Source organism: Triturus cristatus, chromosome 3_2, assembly GCF_964204655.1.
Source record: "Triturus cristatus chromosome 3_2, aTriCri1.1, whole genome shotgun sequence".
Classification (NCBI taxonomy): Eukaryota; Metazoa; Chordata; class Amphibia; order Caudata; family Salamandridae; genus Triturus; species Triturus cristatus.
In genome coordinates, this window is record NC_140584.1 from 782,837,260 (window position 1) to 782,864,435 (window position 27,176).

General features: G+C 42.7%; 1 protein-coding gene across 2 annotated transcripts; it reads left to right on the top strand.

Annotated features, from left to right (window-relative positions):
- LOC146858128 (gamma-crystallin 1-like) lies at nucleotides 1-26,033 on the top strand. Of its 2 annotated transcripts, XM_085646893.1 has the most exons (3): nucleotides 1-80; nucleotides 20,557-20,799; nucleotides 25,184-25,544. In XM_085646893.1, exons 1-3 carry the CDS (start codon nucleotides 72-74, stop codon nucleotides 25,460-25,462), a joined length of 531 nt encoding a protein of 176 aa, XP_085503019.1. In that variant the 5' UTR covers nucleotides 1-71; the 3' UTR covers nucleotides 25,463-25,544. The 2 variants fall into 2 exon arrangements, with proteins under 2 accessions (XP_085503019.1, XP_085503017.1); XM_085646891.1 differs by lacking the exon at nucleotides 1-80 and having other exon boundaries at nucleotides 20,491-20,799; nucleotides 25,187-26,033.
- The last annotated feature ends 1,143 nt before the right edge of the window (nucleotides 26,034-27,176 follow it).

Sequence of the window (27,176 nt, forward strand, 5' to 3'; positions counted from 1 at the left end):
TAGGACAAGCAGCGCTCGGGACCGTAGCACATCAGCTGGGCAGCCACAGGGCCAACCACCGCCACCCCACCATGGGAAAGGTAAAGCAATAATGCTAATGCCGCTAACTCTTGTTGGTGTTATCTTTTTTTCTACCCGAGCTTGTCTTGGCTCTACGATTATAATCCATGCTTTTAAAGAGGCATTTTATTTAACCTCTTTGCGACAGTGGGTTATATGACTAATATTGTATGTGCTTTCTCTCGCCCGCTAGTATTCCAGGACACTTATCTGACAGCTTGGCACGCTCAGTCTCGAAAAGGATAGCTGTAAAAAGTAGATCGTTGTAATCAGTATATTTGCAGTCCTGTAAAAGGCGAAATGTCTTACACTCTTTAACTATTCCCCTGTCTTCCAACATATAGCTCCAGGGTAGACGTTTAGAGAGTGAGGCCCAATTCACACTTGTGAGTCGGTGTGACATATTCTTGACGTAGGCGAGGTTTACCTCTGAATTTCCCCAAAAATCAAATATTAGCGAATCTGTCCTTGAGTTTGGAGATGTGGGGCCCGATCTTTATAAGGATTTTCACCTTTGCAAAGCCTTCGCTTTTTAAAGTAGCAGGTTATGTGAGGAGGAAATTGCAATGCATTAAAATGATAATGGAAACATTGCAAGTCCTTATGAACCACAAGGACGTGGACAGGCTTGGGTGTGGGGGAGAGGGTGGGGCTATGAGGCAGCATAGAATAGTTTCCCCCTTTCTGTGTGATCTATAAGGAAACGCATCAGTGGTTTGTTACTGTTCTGGGTTACGAACCACAACAATGAAGGTAAATGTGTGCCCTTCAAGTGCTTAGTGCCAGTTGGTTCTGCACCAATCATTTTGCACTTGCCTTTGTTTTGCTTTTAATCGAATGCTGTGCTCCTAAAGGTTTTTCTGCTGATGTTGCCCCAATAGTGACTTTGCACCTAAATGTGATTTTTCACCTAAATATGATTTTGCAGTAAATATGATTTTGCTCATAGTTGAAATTCAAATATGTTGCTTACTTTACACCAACGGTGATTTTGCACCTCTAGATTTGATAGTGAACATGAATGTGATTAGTGCTCTTAAATCCTTCCCAGACTCAAGTTAGTGTTGCATCAAGTGTGGGGTCTTACTAATGCAAACTTTTGGCACTTAACGTGACAAGGCAACAGGCCGTCTCCATCTGGGCACCTAAGATCTGTTACAATATCTCCAATAACGATAAAGACTACCACAACCTTCCACCAGCTTAGGAAAGAGCTGAAGATACACTTCTTTAAAGTACACTACATAATTTTTTGTAACTTTTAAAAATTAACTTTAGCATCAACAGCAACAGCTTATAATCGGATAAACGATACATCAGTAGCTGGAGGAAAGACATCACTGTGGAACAAATAAGTATCTGCGAAAAGGATTCAGGGTGCACATTTGTAGTGGTGGCTTCTCCACTAAGGCGGAGGAGCGTTGCCCCACTGCTTTGAAGCAGTGAACAAAAGGAAAAATAAAATGATAATAACGTAATATTATTATTATCTTATTTTGTCCTGCTGCAGAAGATTTGCGGGGCGGGCTGCTCGGCTCACAAGGCAGGTTAGGAGAGGAGTGGTAGCATCCTCCTAAGTGCACAATGACTGTTTGGCCGGCCCTCTCATGCGCACTACGCATGTCTTCCATGCAGGCTGCCTTACAGCCTGCGTAGAGAACATGCCCAGGCCCCCACTCCCTGGCTGAGCACTGAACCACGGCGTTCAGACCAATCACAACCCTGTGTTGCAGCATTGTGAATGGTCAGGGAAACCTGGCTGCCTGCTTCCGGTTTCATTCCAGAGGAGAGACGGAGAGACGTGGTGGTAAGGGTGTTTTTTTCTTTCTTTTATCATCCCCTTACCCCCACTACCCTCTGCCCTGCCACCTCCGATCCATGCCAGCCGCTACTGCACATTTGTTAATTCTCCCCCCACCAGTGAGAATATAAGGGCATCAAGTGTCAAACAATGGTAGAACAACATAGGATAAATTCCCTCCAATGCATGTGAGACTTCAAACTTTCCCAACATTGGTGAAAATTTGGAACAAACTGTGAATGAAAGGGTAAGGCGGCAGAGTACTCTGGTGAACTGGGTAGGGTTGAAAGGTCTGAAACATTGTGAAGGGGAAATGAGCAGATAAATGGCATGGTCAGTTGAACTGGGGGGCCAACTATGTAGGAGAGGCCCTGAGATGAAACCAATGGCTCGAGTGGCTGTAGAAAGGGGAAGGGAGGCTGTGAGTCAGTCCCCCATATCAGTATTTAATAAAGAATAACTCCAAAAACAGGATTTGGGTCCCAAGTAGTGAGCTGCAGAGAGCAGGGTAGGGGGCATCGACCAAGAGGGGTTCATGGTGAAGAAGTGCTCTCAAAGTGAGGGTTATAAATTTTGACAGTGACAGGAGCCTGTCCCATTTATGAGCAATTGGACATCCTCGGGGATGCCTTCTCGCGTGTAAAGTCTGAGCCTCTGCCCCAGCCCATCCAATCTAAATGTTTGCCGCCGGGCCTGACTAAGATGAGGCAACACATTTTTCAATTTTGTTAGCCTTGTCATCCTTATGGTGGTCTTCCCCCAAACCTTTTGCCTGCTTAACTCCTCTTTTTACTGAATCTTTTGTTGGCCTTAGGACTCTGAGCCCTTTACCACTGCTAACCAGTGCTAAAGTATATGTGCTTTTCCCCTACACATGGTAACATTGTGTACACAATTGGTATATTTAGTTTACTTGTAAGTCCCTTGTTGTAAAGTGGTATACCTTGTACTCATTGCTTGTAAATTAAATGCTATTAGTGGGACTGCAATATTAAATGTGCCTCCCATACAAGTAGGCTTTCAAAGCTGTCTTAGGCCTGCCACTGCAGAGCCTGTGTGTGCAGTTTCTCTGTCACTTCGAGATGACATTTAAAACCCTTTTGCCAAGCCTTAAACTCCTCTTTTATTACGAATGAGTCACCACTAAGGTAGGTTCTAGGTAGCCCATAGGGCTGTCTACGTAAAAGGTAGGACATGTACTTTGAGGTTTTCCTTGTCCTGGTAGTAATAAACAACTGAATTAATGTTTCACTTCTGTGAGACCTACTTCTCTCATTCATTAACTCTGGGAATTCCTTAATACACTTTTAAGATGTAATTCCTGATTGGAAAGGAGTAGCTGAGGCACGTTTTATGTCTTTGGAATGGAATAACAAATCCTCCTTGCTGATGAAGTTGGATTTGACTTTCTATTTTAGAAATGCTACTTTTAGAAAGTGGATATTTCTAAGCTCTTACAGCACTCTATGGCTGCAGCCTGTCTCCAATACACGTCTGGGGTGGGTGACAGCTACACTTTTTGCATTCCCTCTAGACAGCCACAAACACAGGAAGGTTAGGTGTGTCTGAGGACTCATCTGCATTCTGATGGCTCTTCCTGGGCAGGAAGGGAGGGTCTGACACTTACACATAATTAGGCAGTGCCCTGCCCCCATAAAAAGGGCTGATTACCCGCTACTGATAGTCTGGAGTCAAGTCTGGGAAGAAAGGGCTCTTCTTTGAAGTCACCTCCACTTCAAAAGCCCAACTGGGTCTACGTGCTGGGACTCTGACCCCACTAAATCAGACACTCCTGGACCAGTAACCGAACTCTGCATCAAGGACTGACACTCTGCTAGACTGCTGATCTGGAAGACCTACTTTTCTGCTGTGCTGCTGTGCCACCTGCTGCTCTCTGACACCAATGAGGGATAGCTGGACTCTGCCTTGCAATTGAAGTGATCTCCAAAGGCGTGTTTGTTTTCCTCCAGTTGCTTGAGACTCAGGGCTATCAAAGTTTCTACCCCTGCTCCTGTGCCTGATTTACTTGAAGTGGGCCCAGATGCTTTCACCAGAGAAATCAATGCATCTCCAGTCTGCGTGTTGCAGAACCGGTGCATCAACCCCGTTGCAGGATTAGAACCAGTGCATCACACTCAGAACGGCCGCATTGCATCTGGAACCGTCACTTTGGAACCAACGCATCACCCCCACTGCATGGAGAAGATTTACCCATCACCCTTCCAGAATGGATTAACCCGGCACCTCGGCTTTGGAACCGCCGCACTCAGAACCAGCACTTCACTCAATGGACCCAATGCATCGCTGCCACTGCGTGAAGAAGCTCGACAAATCACCTTGACTGTTGGCTCGATATCGACGCATTGCTCGTCTGCACCCCGCATCTCGCTGTTGTAATGATGATCAAGGTAATCTGTTCACCAGGTCTGCGTGGCTCCTGTCCTTGGCTAGCACTCCGTCATGGTCGGCTTCAACTGTTGACTTTGTCTCGGTCCAGCGCAACCAGATAACCCCATAGGCACGTATTGCTTCCAAGCACTAGAACTCTTTTTATTCTTTAAAAATTCATAACTCAACTTCTACTTATTGGATTTTTGTCATTTTTGTCTTGATTTATTTATATAATTATTGTCTATTTCTCTAAACCAATGTGGAGTCTTTTTGTGGTGTTTTCATTGTGTTACTGTTTGTGTGTGTGTGTGTTGCACAAATACTTTACACCTTGCCTCTTTAGAGAAGCCTGACTGCTCTGTGCCAAACTGCCAGAGGGTGAGCACAGGTTATCTTTTAGTGTGCATCTGACTTACCCTAGAGTGGTAATTTCTAGTGTAATAGTACTTTAAAGTACACTACATTATGATTAAGGCTCCTGGTTTTCTGTTTTTCCTGTTTTTTTACAGATATTTACAGACAGCAAACATTTATTTTCTTGCCTATATTTATTATTAAATGTGGATAAAAACTGAAATATGGTTGCTTTTTTAGTAATTTTAAATGCTGTCTGTCATTTCTGCCTGTCCAATAGCTGTGTGGTTTGATAGGTATGGGGGTTAAAAAAGAAAGGAATTGTAGTAAAGAGGCTTTAACAGCTGTAGATATGCACAAGGATGATATTTAAATTTGCATATTTTCCTATATGTGCATTGATATATCTTCTGCCGGTGTACACAGCATTGAAACCTGGCAGGCACGCATGAGTGCTTATTTATCGGTTAAAGAAATGTGGAAATATACACATTTAAGCAGAATTTTTCCATAAAACCTGAAATAAATATGGATAAATACAGATAAAATGAGCAAAAAATAAATATGGATAAATACAGACAGATATGTAAAAAAAAATAAACACCATAAAACCGGGAACCCTCATTATGATGCATTAACAGTCCACAAACCAGCTACCCCTCCCATCAGATGTTGATTGCATCTTTGATTTGTCCCTGTACAATGCTCAGATGGCTTTTGTCTAGGTTTGGGCTATATAAATAACCCACATGTAAATATATTTACTAGTTCATTTGTCTTTGTGCTAAGTGATACCCCAATTCTATGTATTCACGTAGCCCCATCCTGAATCTTTTTCTCAAGGTCGACTTCCTACAAATATTTTTGTGGTCTTACTTTGGCCACCAAACATAAAACAAAGAGAGTTTGTTGTCAGATCAGACTCCAGGATGCCTATAACAACACCTCAGACATTCTGTTCTCAACTGTCTTATGAAAGCTACGAAGCAACTATAATCAGCGGCATACATTATAGTCTCGAATGTGCTCCATTAAAATTGACCTACTTTTCGTTTTTTTTTATAAAGGATATTATTCCTGGACTAATGCAATGTTCTTTTCTTCTTAGTCTCAAAGACATATGTTAATAGAAGGCACTATCTCAGGTTGCCATAACCATAATATGAGCCACACTACACCTTGTATGAAAGTTTAAAGGTCATCATCCAACAGGGTGTCAGAGTCCACACTTCCACCTCATTGTTTGATATCCTGAAGGCCCTATCAGTTTCCACTACGGCAAGAAATCTTAGCACTGATAGTTACTTCCTCTGTCAACTGATTATGACATCACCAATTAATCCTCATCCATGCTTCTTCTCGTTATCACCCACAAACCCTTGGGAAATTAATGCCGACAGCATAAATCATGGAACTATGGATGATAACCTGTTAAAAAGCTACTTCTAACACAGATCAAATTACTAATGCTACAGCCATCCAGTAACCACCCCGCCATTGGATACAGCCACCCTATGTGCATGCCAGCTCCCAGTCAAGTCAAGCTACACCAAAACAAATTGACTCTCCGTAGAATCATGCATGGGCTTTATTTACATGAGAAAATGTGGCCACTACTGTTATATTTCAGTATTGCCTCTTACTTCCAAAAAGAGCACACATTTCTTGTCTACTCCCATATGTAAACTGCTTGACATCAAAGTTAAGTTATCTCACCAGCATAAGATCATACAAAGGTGTCAAACCAAGCTCTCCATTTCTATTTCACAAGCTCTCTCCTCCCATGGACTGCTCTCCTAAGCCCCCAACCCTATTACACCTCACTCGATCCACTTACTGCTGAAGATCACAACATGCATATGAACACCAATGCTTCAGAGAATTCCTCCATGCATATTACCCCAAACCAGTTAACTCACCTGAATTCGCTGACGTTACAGACCCCACAACATGTCCTGCTACCACAGTCTTCACAGTTAGGTATCCGAAGCACAACAAAAGACCAATCTGCCTGCGCAACATCAGAAAAATCAACTTCTCAACGTAGTAATTCCATATCCTATCTATGCCATGAAAGCTACCATCCTCATCCTGAAACAATTGCACTTATGTCTGCCTGATCAGGGTGGCTCCTCGGCTAAGGCGGAGGAGCGTCACCCCACTGCCTTGCAGCAGTAAAAAAAAGGAAAAAAATAAAATGATAATAACATAATGTTATCATTTTATTTTGTCCTCCTGTGGGGCGGGGCTGTAGAGCAGTGGAGGAAGGGTAGAAACCTCTTTAGTGCGCAATGACTATTTGGTCGGCCCTCCCTGACCACCCAAAACAGTCATGCGGATTTTTCTTGTTCTCCATGCAGCATGGAGAACATGCCCAGCCCCCCTGTCCCTGGCTGAGTGCCGAACTGCAGGGCTCAGACCAAACACAATGCTGCATTGCAGGGTTGTGATTGGTCAGGGGAGACTGGGCGCTTACCAATCACTATGCTGCACTGCAGCGTTGTGATTGGTCAGGGGAGCCTGGCAATTTCTCGGAGTCTGAGATGGAGGGGAGCATAGATGCGGGACCCGGCAACAAGGTGAATGCATTTTTTTTTTATTTAAAAATGTGACCCACCGACCTCCCTCCCTCCCGCTGCACCTCTCATTGCCTGCCCCGCCACACACAAGCTGTGCCGGCCGCCACTGTGCCTGATTCGGATTATTTTCCATACTGCTGTCTTACCACTAAAATACCAAATCATGCGCCCTTTACAGGACAGAAAAAAAGCTAGTGGGAGGTTGCATTTCTTGACAAGGCGAATTTTAAATTAGAAAATGATTACTTCAAAAAACTCTTCCTCTTTCCAATATCTCACTGTGGAGATTACAAACAAAAGACCAAAACCAGTGAGACTGAACATCTTACACCACCCACATGGCAGCAAAGGTGTGGCTGGCCCAGTGACAGAGTATGCATATGTGGCGTCTTGTTTGCTGAGTTGTATGCAGCTATGTGCAGCTATATATTCATTGATGTATTTGCATTTTTAATGAATAAGGACTGCCACTCAAAACTCATTAGCACTCTAGCTGGCAAGAAATTAGTATTTTGAATTAGAACACTTCCTTTGAAGGCTCCTTTGTCATTACCCTTATTCCTGCTATCTTGTCCCTTCCTTTCCTCTCTCTTCAAAGTTCTTTCCCATTTCCCAGCTCTGACCCCATAATCCCCACTGTACTAATGAAGCAGGGTGTAACACAAGCCCCCGAAGTCTCTTGCAGGTGTGTCCCCAGGCTATCTGTCCTGGAGCGGGCACCTTTGCCTTTGACTGCCGTGCTGTATTTGCACAGCTTGAGTGCAGACAAAGTGACCCTGCAGCTGCTCTGCAAAAAGTGAAACTGGAAAGGAAATTAATCTTTTTTTTTTAATCGGGAAGGAAGCAAAGTGTAACGATTTCTGGCTTAGGGGCCATGCATAGGTGCATCTCTGCCAAGTACCACACATCTGGGGTTAGACTATCGCATTTCAGTGTGGTGGTCCGCATCACCGCACTGAAATGCGAAGTCATGCATATTAGCGCCTCCTGAGCTGTGCTTGTGAAGCGCTGTCACCCGAGAGCACTGTCTGCTTATTTAATTATAAGAAACTATTTGTGAAAGCAAGTGTGACAGCAGGCAGCGAGCGGGCGTGCGAGCTGCTCGCCAGACTTGGGGGCCGGCTGAGGCTGCCTGCTGTTGAGCAATGCAAACTAGCGAGCCTGCTGTTCCTGGGCACACTCTTCTACTCAACTGTGCTGCACCGCTAGGTCCCAGGAGTGGGGGAGCATTGACTCGTGTCCTTCTCCAACCAAGCTACCTTGCAAGCTCTATCATTTATCTCCGCTTTTGTTTTGTTTTCCTGTCACATCACCACAATGTCAGTGCAGGTCTGCATTGCAGCCAGCTTCCATAGTTAATCCAAAATCTATTGACCCATTGTGCGTCTCCCTCTACCAGCTAAACTCTTTGAAAAGATCATGAACACTCAGCTGGCACTATTTATTGAGGAGAATAAGCTGCTGGATGATACACAGTTTGGCTTTAGGAAAGGACATAGCACAGAAACAGCGCTCATTAAAGCGTCGGATGAAATTAGGTTTGTGCTGGACAAAAGGGGCGCAGCAGCACTGGTGCTATTAGATCTATCGGCAACTTTCGACACGGTTGATCATGCTACGCTGCTCAATCTTGTCTCAGCCTTAGGCATTGAGCACAAGGCCAAAGCCCTTCTGCCCTCATTTCTATCCAATCGCACCCAGTCAGTTTGTTTGTGCGACTTCACCTCACCAGTTTTCTCACTCCCATGTGGAGTTCCGCAAGGATCATAGCTAAGTCCAATATTGTTTAACATCTACGTTATGGCCTTAGCACGAGTAATTAAATCATTAGGAATGGGTCTCACGTCCTACGCGGATGACACTCAATTGGTGCTTGTTGTGCATAAAAATGGGGATGTAGTTTCGGCCAGCTTTCATGATGGTATGCTGGCCATTAGTACCTGGATGTCAAATCACTGTCTCCAATTGAACTCAACCAAAACAGAAGTGTTGGTCTTTGGAAATCTTTCCTCAGGATGGTCTCCAGCCTGGTGACCAGATACTTTGGGATTACCTACAATCCCTGTAATAAAGGCCAGGAACTTGGGTGTCATTTTTGACGACAGATTATCTTTTATACATCACGCTAACGCAGTGGTCTCTTCAACCTTTTATCTGTTAAGAATGATAAAGAAATTGTTACCTTTTGTGCCGGCCAAAACCGGAAGAAAGTTAATCGGTGCTCTGGTCATGTCTAAGGCTGACTACTGCAACAGCCTGTTAATTAATGCCCAGGAAAGGGTTCTGGGCAGGCTGCAGTTGGTACAGAACAAAGCCGCCAGGATGCTGTCGGGTACTCCCAAGTTCAAGTCCATCTCTAATGTGGTGCGACAGCTCCATAGGCTGCCCATAAAAGTAGAACAGAATTTAAAGCTCTTTGTATTGCCTACAAGGCAATTCACAATAGAGGTCCGGAATACTTGAACAAAGCCTTTTTGGCTTACATGCCCATCAGACCTCTTTGCTCAGCAGATTCTAAACTTCTGGCCGTCCCTAGAACCAAAAAAGCCAACTTGGGCTACAGAAGCTTCATAGTCACCACATCTAAATTATGGCATTATCTTCCTGTGCAGATTAAGGCTAGTCCCACACTGCTATTATTTAGAAAACAAATAAAAACTTGGCTTTTCAAACAATAGGCTTTTTCCTACCAGCCATTACCTACCCTTCCAGCATAATGTCGCGAGACACCTACGGGTATTTGTGCGCATTACAAGTTGTTAAAATAAATAAATAAATATAAAATACAGAGCTGGGATGGCAGATAGAGGAGGTACCCCTCCCAGACCCCTATGCGCGAGACCCAGGAGATTGAGGGGTGGTGAATTTGTTCACACAAGGTGCCACTGAAAGCCGAGGAAATGCCGGTATGAACTTTGCCCACTTGTGTTCAAGACGGAGGTCTGGTAATGGGAGCTCTGTTTTTACACAGGTATGTAGGACAAGATTAACTTCATTTCTTTTTGGCTTGGCGGGAGCTCCCTATATTTACAGTGGTGCTTGTGCTAACAGCATCGCTCATCAAACTCTTTCTGCCGTACATTATGCTGTCTGATTCCTGTACATGGTTTGGCTGTCGTTATCCCTGCCGGCGTTGCGTCTATTTTGCTGAGTATCCACGCGTCCTCACGTATCCATGCGTCTTCATGCCCTGGTAGAGCTGAGCTTCTGAAAGGGCAGAAGTCTTAAGTATATGCACTCATGTTTTGCTAGTCCTGAACACTACTTCCAAGAATAAAGAATAACTGCTACATTTAAATTATTAAAATATGTTTGGAAACTCTGAAAGGAAACCCCCAGTTAAGTTTTTTAAGTATATGCTTTCATGTTTTGCCTAGCCCCAAACAGTACTCAAAGAATAATTGCTACATTTAAATCATTAAAGTGCTGATTCTATATGGAAAGCGTTTCGTTAGAACAGTGTGGGTTAGGTTAATTTTAACACAACAAATCTGAAAACTTTTCCATTCCAAGATGATGTCTATGTTTGTGTGCATTTCCACTTGAACTCGGCGGTCTGACCCGGAAGTACATTGACCGTTGACTTATGTTTTTTTTTCTTCATGTGGTATTGTGAAGCTTGTATTCTAAAACTCTGCCCCTCAGACCACACCCATAGCTCTTCTCCTTTTGTTCCAGTTTAACTTGTTGCTGAAAGTGGACGTAGGTGCTAGTTACATTTTTCAAGTACTTTTTTACTTTTATTTTCTGGCTGTAGATTGCTAATTGGACGAATAAAACGGTTCAGTGACTAAATATCGAGGGACACAATATAGAATGCACAAAATATCGACACCAAAATATCGAGGGACAGAATATCGACTCCCTATCTACAAACAGGTAAGTACTAAAATATCGATTCCAAAATATAGTATGTTAAAATATAGTTAGCCAAAATATCGAATTTTTTAAATGTATTAAAAATAATATCAAATTAATTAAATATTAACAACAATTAAATAAAACATACATAATATAATATAAAAAAGGTTAAAATGTAAACATAATAAAAACAAATGTAAAAAAAAGTAGAGATTTTGTTGGATAGTGAGAGCGTAAAAATTACTATTCCCACTCAAGTAATTGCAACAGTAGGGAAAACGTTGGATAGCGTAGGGGTAAAAATTACTTTTCCCACTCCAAAGAGTGCAACAGTAGGGAAAGCGTTGGATAGCGGGAAGGTAAAAACTACTATTCCCACTCCAGTGAGTGCAACAGTAGGGAAAACGTTGGATAGCGTAGGGGTAAACATTACTATTCCCAGTCCAAAGAGTGCAACAGTAGGGAAAGCATTGAATAGCGGGAGAGTAAAAATTAATATTCCCACTCCAGAGAGTGCAACAGTAGGGAAATCATTGGATAGCAGGAAGGGAAAAATTACTATTCCCACTCCACTGACTCCAACAATAGGGAAAGCATTGGATAGCGTAGGGGTAAAAATTACTATTCCCACTCCAGAGAGTGCAACAGTACGGAAAGCATTGTATAACGGAAAGAGAAAGATTACGATTCCCACTCCAATGAGTGCAACAGTAGAGAAAGCGTTGGATAGCGTAGGGATAAAAATTACTATTCCCACTCCAATGAGTGCAACAGTAGGGAAAACGTTGGATAGCGTAGGGGTCAAAATTACTATTCCTACTCCAAAGTGTGCAACAGTAGGCAAAGCGTTGGATAGCGGGAGGGTAAACATTACTATTCCCACTCCAGACAGTGCAACAGTAGGGAAAACGTTGGATAGTGTAGGTGGAAAAATTACTATTCCCACTCCAAAGAGTGTAACAGTAGGGAAAGCTTTGTATAGCGGGAGGGTAAAAATTAATATTCCCACTCGAATGAGTGCAACAGTAGGGAAAGCGTTGGATAGCGGGAGAGTAAAAATTATTATTCCCACTCCACTGAGTGCAACAGTATGGAAAGCGTTGGATAGCGGTAGGGTAAAAGTTACTATTCCCACTCCATAGAGTGCAACAGTAGGGAAAGCATTGGATAGCGGGAAGGTAAAAATTACTATTCTCACTCCAGTGAGTGCAACAGTAGGGAAAGTGATGGATAGCGGGAAGGTAAAAATTACTATTCCCTCTCCAGTGACTGCAACAGTAGGGAAAGAGTTGGATAGCGGGAGGTTACAAAATACTATTCCCACTCCTCAGAGTGCAACAGCAGGGAAAACATTGGATAGCGTAGGGGGAAAAATTACTATTCCCACTCCAAAGAGTGTAACAGTAGGGAAAGCGTTGGATAGCGGGAGGGTAAAAACTTACTATTCCTACTCCAGTGAGTGCAACAGTAGGAAAAGCATTGGATAGCGGGAGGGTAAAAATTATTATTCCCACTCCAGTGAGTGCAACAGTAGGAAAAACGTTGGATAGCGGGAGGATAAAAATTACTATTCCCACTCCAGAGAGTGCAACAGTTGGGAAAGCGTTGGATAGTGTAGGGGGAAAAATTACTATTCCCACTCCAAAGAGTGTAACAGTAGGGAAAGCGTTGGATAGCGGGAGGGTAAAAACTTACTATTCCTACTCCAGTGAGTGCAACAGTAGGAAAAGCATTGGATAGCGGGAGGGTAAAAATTATTATTCCCACTCCAGTGAGTGCAACAGTAGGAAAAGCGTTGGATAGCGGGAGGGTAAAAGTTACTATTCCCACTCCAGAGAGTGCAACAGTAGGGAAATAGTTGGATAGAGGGAGGGTAAAAAAACACTATTCCCACTCCTGAGAGTGCAACAGTAGAGAAAGTAATGCTTTAATTTTAAAATAAGATTACATTAATTATCAATACCAATAAAAAGTTAATTAAAATTAATTATAATTATTAAAAATTAATTACCATTGGTAAAAAAATAATTACCAATTAATAAAAATTAATTACAATTAATAATTAATTATCAATTAATTATCAGTACACATAAATTAAAAATATTAATATTTACTTTATCACAATTAAATTACTTCCCACCCAATTCCCCTATAAGCCCACAACCCACTCCCAATAATAAAAAATACAATTAAGATTATAATCAATTAATCAATTAATACAAATTATTTAGCAATTAATAAAAATTAATTAGCAATTCATACAAATGAATTACCCGTTAAGACAAATGAATTACCAATTAATAATTAATTATCAATTAATTATCAATACACATAAATTAAAAAAAATATATTTACTTTATTACAATTAAATTACTTCCCACCCAATTCCCCTATAAACCCACAACCCGCTGCTAATAATCAAAATTAAAATTAACATAATTATCAATTAATCAATTAATATAAATTAATTATCAATTAATAAAAATTAATGACCAATTAATAATTAATTGTCAATCAATTAATTATCAAAACATATAAATATAATTAATATTTAATTTGCCATAATTAAATTACTTGCCACCCTATTCCCCTATAAACCCACAACCCGCTACGGAATTAAATTACGCAAAAATTAAATTACATAATATTCATTAGTTTAAAAAAATTTAAATACATTACAAAAATAATACATAATTTTAACACATATACTACCATACATAACACTAAAAGAAATTCGATATTATGGAATTCTATATTTTTAAAGGCAATATTATGGAATTCTATATTTTTAAAGTCGATATTATGGAATTCTATATTTTTATATTCTATATTATGGAAATCGATATTTCGTACCCCAATTTCGATATTTTGACCTATCTATATTTTGCTTTTCGATATTCTGACCTATCTATATTTTGGAGTCGATATTCTGTCCATTCGATATTTTGGAATCGATATTTAGGTCGCTCACCGAATAAAACTATCTTGCCAAAATCTTTCTCTTGCTCGTTCCTTAGTCTTGTTGACATACCTGTTTGAGACGCTAACAGTGCCCTGGATGGTTGTAAGCTATGTTTCTCTGCCTCACTCTCCTGAGGCTTGCCTGATGCTAAGTGTCTGTGGCAGCTGACCGATCAGGTTACAAGGGCGAGGTTAGTGCCCTTCCATTTCTGGTGCTTTGCAGTAGTTTTAAGATCTCCTTAGAGTTTCTTGTTGCTCAAATGTGTGTAATTTCTGATAATTTATATGTTTCGCTCATCTTCATTGCTTGATTTTGCTCGCGAGAAAGTGTCACTCCTAGTGGTTGAAATGTCAATCACAATTACACAGAAATCATGAAAATCTCACACATAGCAATCTGAAACCTTGGCAGCTATGTAGGTGCAATTCACAGGAGGAGGGAGTCTTCTGCCAGGCTCCAGCTGCCATACCCATAAGCAAGCAAACCAGTCACTGAGAGGCATAGGTAGTTCTCTTAAGTTCTCAAGTCATGCATCCAGCAATGCCTGTTGAAGCCACCAGGGTCCAAGACCCACTGCTCGTGATCCACTTTGCTATTCCATTCAAAGCCTTCCAAAACAGATGACACAAACTCTTACACTTTCTAAACTAAGCACTGCATGGTTCTGTAAAAATAAGGTGTTTTTTTGTAAGTGTCTTCTGAACCAGCTGGCCATGTTTTCTGTTTACCCAAATGTTCAATGTGCAGTGGATAAACATCCACATTCAGACAGCATGCAGTGCCTCCTGCTGGCAGGTGGGGGAAGGAGATGGCTGCCATGCCACTATCCATGTCTATTATGTTATGATTGATATGTTAAGTGGATTTGTAAAACATGGCTTATCACCCGTGAGGGTATCCCAGCGCTGAGTAGGTATGAGGTATGGAGAGTCAGATTCAGGGGTCAGGCTGAACAACCTGACTCTGGGGTTTCCTTGGAGTAAATCAGATTAGCCAGGTCCAGAGCTTTTTCTGGAACTAGAAGATCGGGGTGGAGACCCTTATGTGGTGCTGGAGTCCATTCCAGGACTTGGCTGCATATATGAGAATGGGCAGCCTCCAGTTCTGCTTCGGTGGATGTGGTGAATGTGTGCTAGGGAGAGTGCTGCAGATTGGAGTGGTCTGGTATGCTGGTGGAAGTTCAGACGGTGTTTGGGTTATGAGAGACCGGTGTTGTCAATGTGTGTCAGAAGTTTGAAGAGGCAACAGTTATGTACTGGGAGCCAGTGGAACTCTCTGAGCTGTGGTGTGATGTGGGTGTGTCCTGCTAAACCTAAGCATCCTATACCAAATTTTCTGACACGTGATGAGGAAGCCCTGAAGCAGCCCATCCTCATACACGGTGAGTGAACCATTCTGCACCATGATGTGGGCAGGACAGGTACCTCCCAAACTATGTTCCCCTCCTGTGCCTTCTCGAACTCTAGAACCCAGCCTCAGAAGCCTTCTTGCAGTATCAGGGCCACATTTTGAGAAATAAGGGTTTGTGGCCATCACACTTCAAATCTCCTTGTTTTTCCTCAATGTGTTGGTGAGCCTCTCCTGGTCTATGAAACCACTGACCTTCAACAGGAGGGTATTGCCCCTTGCTTTTTATTGGGTCACATTTTTTTAACATGGATATTATCACCAGAGGTGCTGCTGTCCAAGCCTTTTGAAGGTTTGAAAATTCCAAGTTTGTCCATGAAGTGAGCAAAGAAATAATAAGCTATATAATTTAAGGTGAATGGTTTAGCATTTTTAAAAATATATGTGGTTTCTTGAAGGCCCAGAGAGACATAGGGCCCCATTTATTAAAAATGACGCATCGGGCCCTCCTTGCGACATGCTGAATGCGTCATATTTACAGTATGACGCATCATGTTGCAAGTAGTTACAGATACGTCAGTATTTCTGACGTATCTGTAGGCGCAAAATTGACGCATTGCTGGAGTGTGTCACGAAAGCTCATAAATAAGCCCCATAGTGTGGGCAAGGGGTGCTCCCTTTTAATTCTTTGCAGCGGGGCCCTCCAGGTGTCGTTACACTCGATTGGTGTGATAAAGCAAATAAGCAACATAGGGGCAGATTTACAATGAAAGTGACTCGCCGCCGAACGCAAGCCATTTGGATGCGCCGCACTGAGTCACTTTCAAAGCACAGGGATGCAACATATTTATAACAATATGGTGCAGCTCTGGGCTTCCCCCTGCGCTGGCGCACAAACTGCTGCCATGCACCGGCACAGGCACCCTTGCACCATGGTGCAAGGGTGCCTGCATCAGGGGGTGGGAGATTGTTTTTGTTCAGGAAGGATTCCCTTCTTGCATAAAAACAATCTGAAATGCTATTTTTCACCGTCTATGTGTGCTGCATTAGCACACATAGAAGTTGAAAAACATAATTGTTTCAATGATTGTTTATGTGCAGGAAGGGAACCCTTACTGAACAAAACAATCATTAGAGGTGATTTCCTCTTTGTATGCGTGCTGCAGAATAGAGCACACATAGAAAGAGGAAAAGAAAACGAGGAGAAATGAATACATTTCTCCTTGTTGCACCTCCCCATGCCTTCCCTGGGAGTCGTAGCATTCCTCGTAAATCTGGAAATGTGTCTTGTTCCATGGGTGCTGCGTGGGAACACCCCCAAGAACACCCCTTTCACGCAAAGTACTGCGTGCAAAGGGGTCATATTTACAAGGACAAGAAAAGCCATGCAGGGTGGCTTTTCCTGTCTTTATAAATATGTAACAGGAAAATGCGCCACCGGTACGACACAAAAGGTGACGTACCGGTGGCGCAAGGGGCTTGTAAATCTGCCCATAGTTTTCCCCAGGGCCACTTTTGATTTCCAGTCAGATCCTGCTTCCAGTCAGATCCTGCTTCCTATTCTGATAACAATGCCCTGTCTTAGTAAAACAGGACACATTCAACTATGGAAAGTGACACAGAGGTGATAAGCTGGCGCTATATGAAGCATCTTAACAAAGTAAAGAAATAAATGCCAGTGACATAGCATGTCTGATTGATACTATGGACTCCTTTGGACTCATTCTAATCAATAAGGGCCCAACACATAAGGCTGGACATATGTTGGATGGCATCTTTTCCACTGATGATGCCATTAAACGTTTTCCAACCTTTCCAGTGACATGGTCTGACCACTAGGTGATTCAATGGCTAATAAAAACTAAAAAAAACATCCAACATAGGGCCACCATTCAACAAGTAAGAGGCAGAGCCTGGCAAAAACTACGCAGATTTAGGAGAGGCCACTACCTCAATTCCCTGTCAACTAGGAGATAATTTGGAGGAGAATGTGGAGAATTTTTTGTTCTGGTTATAAACTGCTTTAGACACCGTAGCACCAACCACTTACAAAAATTCAAATGGGAAAAAAGTCAAAGCCATGGCATAATGAGGACCTAAGGTTATCCAGGCAGGATTGCCGCAGACAAGAGCAAAGATGGAGAAAAAATTATGAGGCAGAAGAAAGGATTATTTATAAATCTAAATTAGCAAAGCATAAAGAGAGCATCCTAACAGCAAAGACCATCTATTTCACAGAGCACATAAAAGCCGCCTGTGAATCTAACAAAACCAAGACTTCTGCGACATGCTAGCTAGTTTTTTTCAGGAGAAGGCTGTTAACACTTACATTGAATTTGCGGCAACAAAAGTAGATAACTATCAGGCTGAACTGATGACAACCAATCTAGAGGACAGAAGGAGTTTCTCCACTTTCACGACCCCTATGGAGGAACAACTTAGAGACCTAATTCTGTCAATTAAATCTAGCTCACCATATGATCCCTGCCCGTCCAGTATAATGCATATGTTGCCAGCCCAAGTGACAAAAACCTTGGGATTTATCCTTAACTAGTGGAACCTTCCCCACTCAGTGGAAACTTGCCTCTACTCTCCCACTTCTGAAGAAAGACAACCTGGATTCTGTGGACCCGAGCAACTATTGTCCCATTTTGAGACTCCCTTTTGCTGCTAAATTGGCAGAGAAAATTATGAATCAACAAATTTCAAAATATACAGAAGAGAACTCATTGTTAGATGACATACAACACGGATTTAGGAAACACCATAGCACTGAATCAGCACTAATTGTGGCAACGGGAAACATACGGGAAATTCTGGATGGAGGGGGGACGGCGGAATTGGTGCTGCTTGATCTCTCCTTGGCCTTTGATATTGTCGGCCACAAGATCTTGGTCGACCGGCTCCAGGACCTGGGGTTAAAAGGAACGGCTATGGATCGTGGCAATGGGCAATTGTGTCTCCAAGCAGTTCTCCCTGCCATGTGGAGTACCACAGGGATCAGCATTGAGCCCTACACTCTTTAATCTATATGTTACACCACTGGCGTCGATTATCAAAAATGCGAGCTTTACTCTGGCCTCATATGCAGACGAAACCCAAATTTTGGTGTCTCTAACTAACGGGGGAAACAGCGCTGACGTGGCATTCAGCTCATGCATGAAGAAGGTGAGCAATTGGATGGATTGCAATTGCCTGAAGCTAAATGCCTCAAAAACCGAGGTTATCATCTTCAGCAACAAACCCTCTCTCTGGACACTAGACTGGTGGACGCCTAAGCTAGACACACTGCTGGACAGTGAGTTAAAATTTAAAGAGCAAGTTAACAAAATAACATTTGCTTCTTTTTGCTCCATAAGCATGTTAAAAAAAATCAAAAAGTATCTACCCCCTGATCTTTTAAAAACAGTGACCATGGCTTTGGTCCTTACACGGATAGACTACTGTAATAGTCTCTACCTCACCTTGACATCAGGCCTTCTGAACAGACTCCAGATTCTGCAGAATGCAGCGGCTCGCTTTATTTTCAAAATACCTAAATATGAATCAGCAAGAGAAGCCATCAGAAGACTACACGGGTTGCCAGTTAGAGAACGGTGTAAGTTTAAAGCCCTCTGTTTGGTGTTTAAGTCTTTGCAAGGACTGGGGCCTGATCGGTTTATGAAAAGATTTAAATGGTATATACCGGCAAGAACATTGCGCTCAGGCTCAGCCAGGAACATGGTGGTTCCCCCATTTAAAAAGGTCACATGGGGGGTGGGGAGAGGCATTTACAGGACAACAGCAATGCTTTGGAATGATTTGCCACTTTCCCTAAAAACAGCCGCTTCTCTTCTCAGTTTCAGGAAGACACGAAAAACATGGCTTTTTACACAGTATAGTTAAAGCCTTTTTGCTCCCGTCTACCACAGTGCTTAGCTCCGCTGACCTTTGATTAGAAGACTACCGCGCCAAGACGCTTTTGGGCATAAGCCGCGCTTTATAAATTAAATTTACATTACATTACATCCTAGAGTTTTAATCAGTGAAAACATGTCACATTTCTTACTTAATAAACCATCCTACAAACATTATTGTAAAGAGTTGATTAATGGTAGTAAATCTTGCACTCAAGTTTATTAACCAATTCTCAGATGGCTCGTTTGGTGCCATGATTTATATTCCTTACGAGTGCATGAAAATTGTTGGCGGTAACTTTACACCTGGTAAACTTTTTCCTGCAGAGTGTGTAATTAACTGGTATGTAAGTACCACGTCACTATGGGTTTTAGCCTCCTTTAATGAAGATAACGTGCTAATAGCACATTTACAGCATTCCAAGGTGCTACAAATTTGCAAAAATCGATGGGTATATCAACAAGCTGGCGATAAAAAATTCTCGCCGCTTTTGTGGCCGTTTTCGGCCGAAAAGCGGCGATAATCTTATCGCTATATCAACAAGGTCACGCTATCGCGTGAGTCCTTGCCTTAGCGCCCTTTTCCGTAATGCCCATTGTTGCATCTCTATTGAGATGCAAAGGGAGCATTCCTTCACAAAATAACTGGAGAAATGTTGTTAACCTTCATTTCTCCAATTATCAATGGACACGCTAACAAGCATAGCGATAAGAAAAGTAGCGCTAACCTTGGTTATCGCTACTTTCCTTACACCAGCTTTTAGTTTGACTTAGGCATGATATCCAATGGAAGGTGGATATCATGGCTGAGTCTGCCCTGCCCTATCAGCAAGCTATCACCAAACATTGTGCGATTATCGCTGTATTTCCAGCGATAATCGCACAATTGGCAACTTGCACCTGGAATTTTATCACTTTTGAGATAAGCGTTGCTAATAGCATGCTATCTCAGCGATAAAATTCGGCGATGGCCGGCGATAATTATCCTAGCGCTAAGTGCGCTTAGTGATAATTATCGTCAGTTGTTGCTGATATGCCCCCTTGTTAGCAGACACACGTGGGTATATTCCTGTGTGCGCGTGTATCTATAGCACTCAGAATAAGCCCAGTAGGGCGTCCAACATGTTTGATGAATAATGTAGATGCAATCTGCTAGGCCACGCCATACAGTGAATGTTAATCCTCAGATGTGTTCGGGGCTCTCTGATAAACTGTCCCTATGCACGCTCTGTTCGCACACACTGCAGATACATTATGCAAGTCGATAAAGTACTGTTCTGCCATAATGTTTTGTGTTACTCGCAGATAATCTTCTACGAGGACAGGAACTTCCAGGGGCGCTCCTATGAGTCCAGCACAGACTCCGCTGAACTACAGTCCTACTTCAACCGCTGCAACTCCATCCGGGTGGAGAACGGGAACTGGATGGTCTATGAGCGGCCCAACTACACGGGCCACCAGTACTTTGTGAAAAGAGGGGAGTATCCTGACTGCCAGCACTGGATGGGCCTCGGGGACTCCATCAGGTCTTGTCGCTTGATTCCACAGGTAGGATTTGATTTCCATTTTGTCCTGACATAAAATGGAGGACGCAGTCAGTTGAGGAAGAAAAGTGTAGATTCAATTCTTGCGAAGAGTAACCCTGGGATTTTAAAACTGACCTAATTTATCTCTCAAAATTAAATTTTACGAAATTGAACATATAAAACCTAGTTATATCAAGTAGTTCCTCGCAAGCATCTCTCTTGCTACAAGATGGCAGGATCTGTGGTCCAGCCAGAAATATTTGCTGTGTCAGAGTTATACATGGAAGCAGGTGGATAATTATTATTATTGGTAATATTAATAATCAATATGTAAGAGTGAGAAAACCTTACGCTCGAAGAAATACATCTGAGCAAATACATTTTAAAAAATTGTATTAATTGAAGGAGCATACAAGAATAAATATCGAAAGTCCATTAATCTTAGATATATTGTATTTTTCATTTTAAGCGAACAAGTCCACAAGCAGCTCTGATTCATTTGGAGTTTTGTTTGCACGTGCATGAGCCCATGGCCTACTTTTCCTGGAACACCTCGTTTACAAAGACATTCAAAATATTCTAGACTCTCCCGTGCATCTACCACTCTCCCTTAGCCCAGTGTCTTCCCTCATAAACTTGCAAAATTGGGGAACACCCCAGTAAGCCCTTACAACTCACTCTCTGCATACCCCTAATCACCTCTCCTTCAGTGCTTCCTAAACTTTGCAGATCCCCTTACCTCATCCACTCCTCACTGCCAGAATGTTTCATGAGACGCAAATCCGAAGCCAAGCCTTTGTCCAACCTTGTACCCGTTACCACTTATCCTTTAGTGCTTACTTAACTTTTGCTGATCTCTTTGCCCCGTCTACCTCTTATTATGCCTCTCGGATGTTACTAGTACAACCAGGGGAAACTCCCTGTTCCCTCAGTTGCGTTTGAAGGCATGGCCAAAGTGGGTATGTGCCCTTTTTCCCTCTCTGCTGCATCTTGAGGATTTTGGGACCCAGGCAAGACCTATTTCCGTTGTTTAATGTGATCCCATTTCTGAAAGTTTAATGCGTATATTAATACTTTTAGGCGTCTTGTAGGCTTCAATTAATACAATTAATACAAAATGGGTAATGAAATTCAATACTGTTCCAAACAGGGGAATCCAAAATATGCCATTCCCAAAATGGCACTGTCTCGGTCTTCTCCAGCCCGCCCTGGGTTCGCCTCCCAATGCCTCAAAAATCCTCGAGATTACTCGTTTCCCAGAGGAACAGCAGGCCACACAGCAAGCTTGTGCAGAGGTGACCCAAGCAACGTGAGAGGTGTGCCATTGTACATTTCCCTTCATTGCAGAGCTCTTGGACACACCAGCACCACGTTAACAAATCAAAAAGGCCAGTTCTGTTTTGCTATTTTGCATATGTTGGAAAATGGCCCTCTCTGAAGGGTCACCCCAAACTTGATGCCTTTCTCTTCCTTTTTTTCTGGCTTTCTTTTTGCTGGCTTTAGGACTCTGGGCACTTTACCACTGCTGACCAGTGCTAAAGTGCATCTGCTCTCTTCCCTAAACATTTGTGCAATTGGTGTTTACAAGATTGACATATTTAACATACTTATAAGTCCCTTGTAAAGTGGTGTACCGTATAACAAGGGGCCTGTACGGTAAATGCTACTAGTGAGCTACAGCACTGATTGTGCCACCCACAGAAGTATCCTTTTAAACTTGTCTCAGGCCTGCCACTGCAGTGCCTGTGTCAGCATGTCTACTGCCACTTCGACTTGGCATTTAAAACAACTTGCCAAGCTTTAAACTCCCCTTTAGTACATATAAGTCATCCAAAGGTAGGCCCTAGGTAGCCCTAAGGGTAGGGTGCTATGTAAGTAAAAGGTAGGACATGTGACATGTACTCTTAGGTTTTGCATGTCCTGGACGGGACAAACGGCTACATTTGTTTGTCAGTACTGTGAGGCCTACCCCTCTCATAGCTTAGCCTTGGGAATTTGCTTATACCTGTTTAAGTGGTAATTCCTGATCAGACAAGAGTGGCTTTTTCATATTTAATATCTTTGGATTGGTAATGATAAATTCTCCCTACTGGATTTAACCTTACTGATTTAGAAATGCCAGTTTTAGAAAGTGGACATTTCTCTGTACTTACAGATCTATGTGCCTGAGAGCCTGTCTCCAATACATGTCTGGGCTGGGTGAGAGCTACATTTTTGCATTCCCTTTAGACAGCCAAAACACAGGACACTCAACTGCATCTGCATTCATCTACATTCTGATGGGTCTTCCTGGACGAAGGGAATAGGAGGGGCGGGCACTTACACTTCAATAGGTAGTGTCCTGTCCATGCACAAAGGACTGATTACCCCCACCAATATACTGGTAGACAGGACTGGGTTGAAAGGGATCCTTGTGCACTTTAGAATGCTCCTTTAAAGTCATCCCCTATATCAAAGGTACTTTTGGGTATAAGTATTGGGTCTCTGACCCCATCTAATCAGACACTTTTTGACCTGTAACCAGACATCGCTGGTTCTACATACACACAATGCCAGAAGGACTGCTGTGCTTCCAGGAGGGACAGCCACTCTGCTGACAGCTCTGCTATGTTGGCCTGCTACATTTGAGGCTGCAGTAGGGACTGCAACTTTGCTACCTGCCTTGCTGTGCTGGCCTACTGTCTGCTACCTCTGCGCTATGTTGACCTAAAGCGTTCTCCAAGGGCTTGTTAGCTTGCCTCATGTTCTTGTAGTCTCAGGGCCATCAAAGACTTTGCTTTCCCTCTCACTGCCTTGGGCCTCTGCCATCATGAGTCCAGTAGCTACACTTTTACCCAAGCAGACTGTGCCTGATCACCAGCTTGTGCTGTGGTCTATCAAGCACTTGGTCGGGAGAGAGATCGGTGCCTTTTTGCTTCACTCTGATCCTGTGTGTGCCTGGCTTCAGTGGATGATGCCGCAGTGCCAAGGAAAGCTGCCGTGCCGCTGCCAAAGCAGCGCCACAAGAGCACCTGACTAACTGTGGCCCCAGAACATAGACCGCCGTGCCGTGGAGTCTTTTTGTGGTGTATTCATTATGTTAATCTGTGTGTGTGTGTCTTTTCACATTGTCTCTTTTGATAAGCCTGTCTGATCTTCACCAGGCTGCCAGAGGGTGAGCACAGGTTATCTTGGTTGTGTATCTAGCTTACCCTGACTAGAGTGGTGGGTTCTACTTGGCATGGGTGTAGAACTTATCCAAACAGAATTCCAATTTCTAAAAGCAGATGTATTTCCAGAGCTATAAAGGTTCCAAAAAGGAAGCCTTTGCTTTAGACAAGCAAATGATACACAGTATTAAAATTAATAATAATACTGGAGAAATGCAACTGTATCTGAGAGGTCTTACAGCTGCTTTGGTGGCAAGATTATGTAAAACAACAATGCCCATACAGGTATCATTTAAACATATGTTTGAGTGATTTGCACACGATTGTGAGCATCTTATACCAGGACATCCAATGTTACTACACCAAATTATTAAAAAATAATCATGTGACCAAAATTGTTTAACTGGGCACACAACGGTATCCGCTCTGCTCCTGAAAGTAATGAACTCTGAAGAGAGGGTAAGGTATTTAAAAAAAAATATAGAGGTTGTTGGCATTTTCACCAGTTCTTGAGACCGAGTAGAGGGAAAAACCTTGACGTTAATAATTAAATAAATACATATTTTTATATGTTGATGAAGTGACATAAGAGGCATGAAAATAGCTGTCTACAGTTGGTCTGCTCTTTTTCATTGACGATCTGAGTACTCAGATTGTTGCATTTTTAAAATGCAATCCTGAACATTGGATACTCGAAGATTATATAAAAACATTTGTGAAAGCTGTTATTTCTAGATTAATTGAGACATATTGCACAATGGTAGCCTTCAAAGGATTTTTTGGGGGGGCAAGAAGCGTTAACATTCAAGTGAACCTCTTCGTATAGATCAGTGAGTGAGTCTGGGACCTATTTCTAGAACGGTTTATTGTCAAAAAAGTGAATTTAGAAGCACTTGAAGGAATGTCAATGTTATAATAAGGGCATTATGGATACCCTAGGGCGCTACAGAAAAGGACACATGATTTTGCTAAATTGCAACAAATGGCTGGAGAAATTGGCTTGTTGTTAGGGGGGAAGCAGAGCAACTAAATGATAAAATATAACTTTGTCTGTGGCCCCCAATTTTTCCCACAGGACCTGCTTGAAGAAGTAGATTCTTTATTTTTAAGATACCTTATTCTTTCAAAAAGCCTTGTCTCTTGGGAATTCTTTTAACTTCCCAATAAGTCTATCTGGTTTTGACCTTAAAGTCAAAGGATTGGACATGCCATAGAAACTATATTAACAATATTTATTTATCTCTCTTTCCACCGCAGCAGCACCGCAGCTCCTACCGGATCAGAATCTACGAGAGAGAGGACTTCCGAGGCCAGATGATGGAGTTCACCGAGGATTGCCCTCATGTGAAGGAGGAGTTCAACTACCACGAGATCAACTCCTGCAACGTGCTGGAGGGCCACTGGGTCTTCTATGAGCAGCCCAACTACAGAGGGCGGCAGTACTACCTGCGGCCCGGGGAATACAGGCGCTTCACTGACTGGAATGCCATGAGTGCCAGGGTCGGCTCTTTTAGGCGCATTGCTGACTTTTATTAAACTGATGACTTTCCCATGCCCGAAAATTTATATTTATTAAATCAATAAATTAATATTCCCTCAAAAAGCAATTTTACATGTGAAGTACTTTTCTCAGTGTGCTTCTCGTGCCTGTTTTAGGTCTCACCTAACTGTGCAGTGGTGCGGTCTTTGAGGTATGTGCGTACAGAGTGCCTGATAAAATCTAAGATGATGTGCCCACATTTAACTATTTGTCCAGCATCTGCCCGATATGTCTGGGAGCAATCCGCTACAGCCTCCACCATGCAAAATGAAGCTTTGGAAGACAAACAGTTGCAGAGGAAAACATAAGTGCAGTTGACTCAATCATATGACCGAGGTGGCACAGCACTGCACACTGGATCCATAACTAGCGTGTGGTGGGTGGTGAGTCTGGGTAGAGGTGGAGTGTAGTGACATGTGAGCCTTGAGCACGATGGCAGAGAGCGAGAGAATTCCTCACCTGAACATCACACCGTTAGGAGGGATGCCTCAACCAGGGAAGGTGTTTGAGGCTTGAAAACATTGGAGAAGACACGTTGACTCACTTCACAGACTTCTGTTAATCTTTCGGTTCCTGTTTCCTTTTCAGGTGTTTCCATCCTCCCTACCACAGAGCGTAAGTGAGGCGCTTGTTTTTAGTCCAATGCGACGAGATGGCAGAGTTTGTAAAATGGTTTAGCTATAAATAAATTCTACAAAGGTGGTGAGACTCAAGGTTCTAAGTATGAGTGAAATTATTTAGTAGAAACCCCTACCATCAGACATCCTAAGAACGGATTTTGACAAAGTCCATCACCTTTTAAGGAATTTGTCGCTGGGTACAGTACATACGGCTAATTTTTAGGCTATTCAGTGGCACACTTTCTGCAGTTTCTCATCAGCCTCTGGGACAAAGAGCAGAGGATAGAATCAGAATGCTGTTTCTTGAATGTTTGAAAGATTTGAATTAAGCTGCTTCTGTATTTTGCACCACGCACACCACAGAGAACACACTTTACAGTCATCTGATCACCTGAGCAACTCGGGGTAGCTGTGCAAGTTTTAGAGGTGGTGGGTTTTGTTAGGGTCTTAAACTTGTTAGTGCTTGTGGATTTGCACTACGACCGCCATGGAGGGAACATTCTATCACACTACACTTGAACACTACTTTGTGATAGTGTTACTACGTGTGAAGAAAGAAGGGTGGAAATTCACCGGTTAATGGGCTGAGCGCTGCTTGTGAACGGATTTGTGCTCCAAGCGCTACCTTGGGCGCGTTATGTCCGCATTACTTTTCACCATCTCTTTTGTGAAGTATTACCAGATGAAAAAGCAGGCGAGTGCATCCCTGCAGCTTCCTAGGCAGGTGACAGAACAAGGCATGTTTGTTGATTTGCACCACAAACGCTGCATCAGACACTTTGAACCACACTATATTTCACCACCAACATTTTTGAAAGTGTTGGAAGCAGGCATGTGTGACTTGGATAGTTATACAGAGTTTAAAAGTCACTGCCTACTTGTGGATTTAAATTTCGAATTCTATCTACCTGTGGTCCGTTTGTCTGCAATACGTTTCAGCACCACCGTTTCAGAAAGACTCACAGTTTGTGGAGGAGAGTTCGGGTGACTTTGCAGGTTTTAAACATGTGACAGAGCACTGCACGCTTGTGGAGATGCGCTCCGAGCACAGCAGTAATCACACGAGGGGCAGAGTCTCAGAATCTCTGGT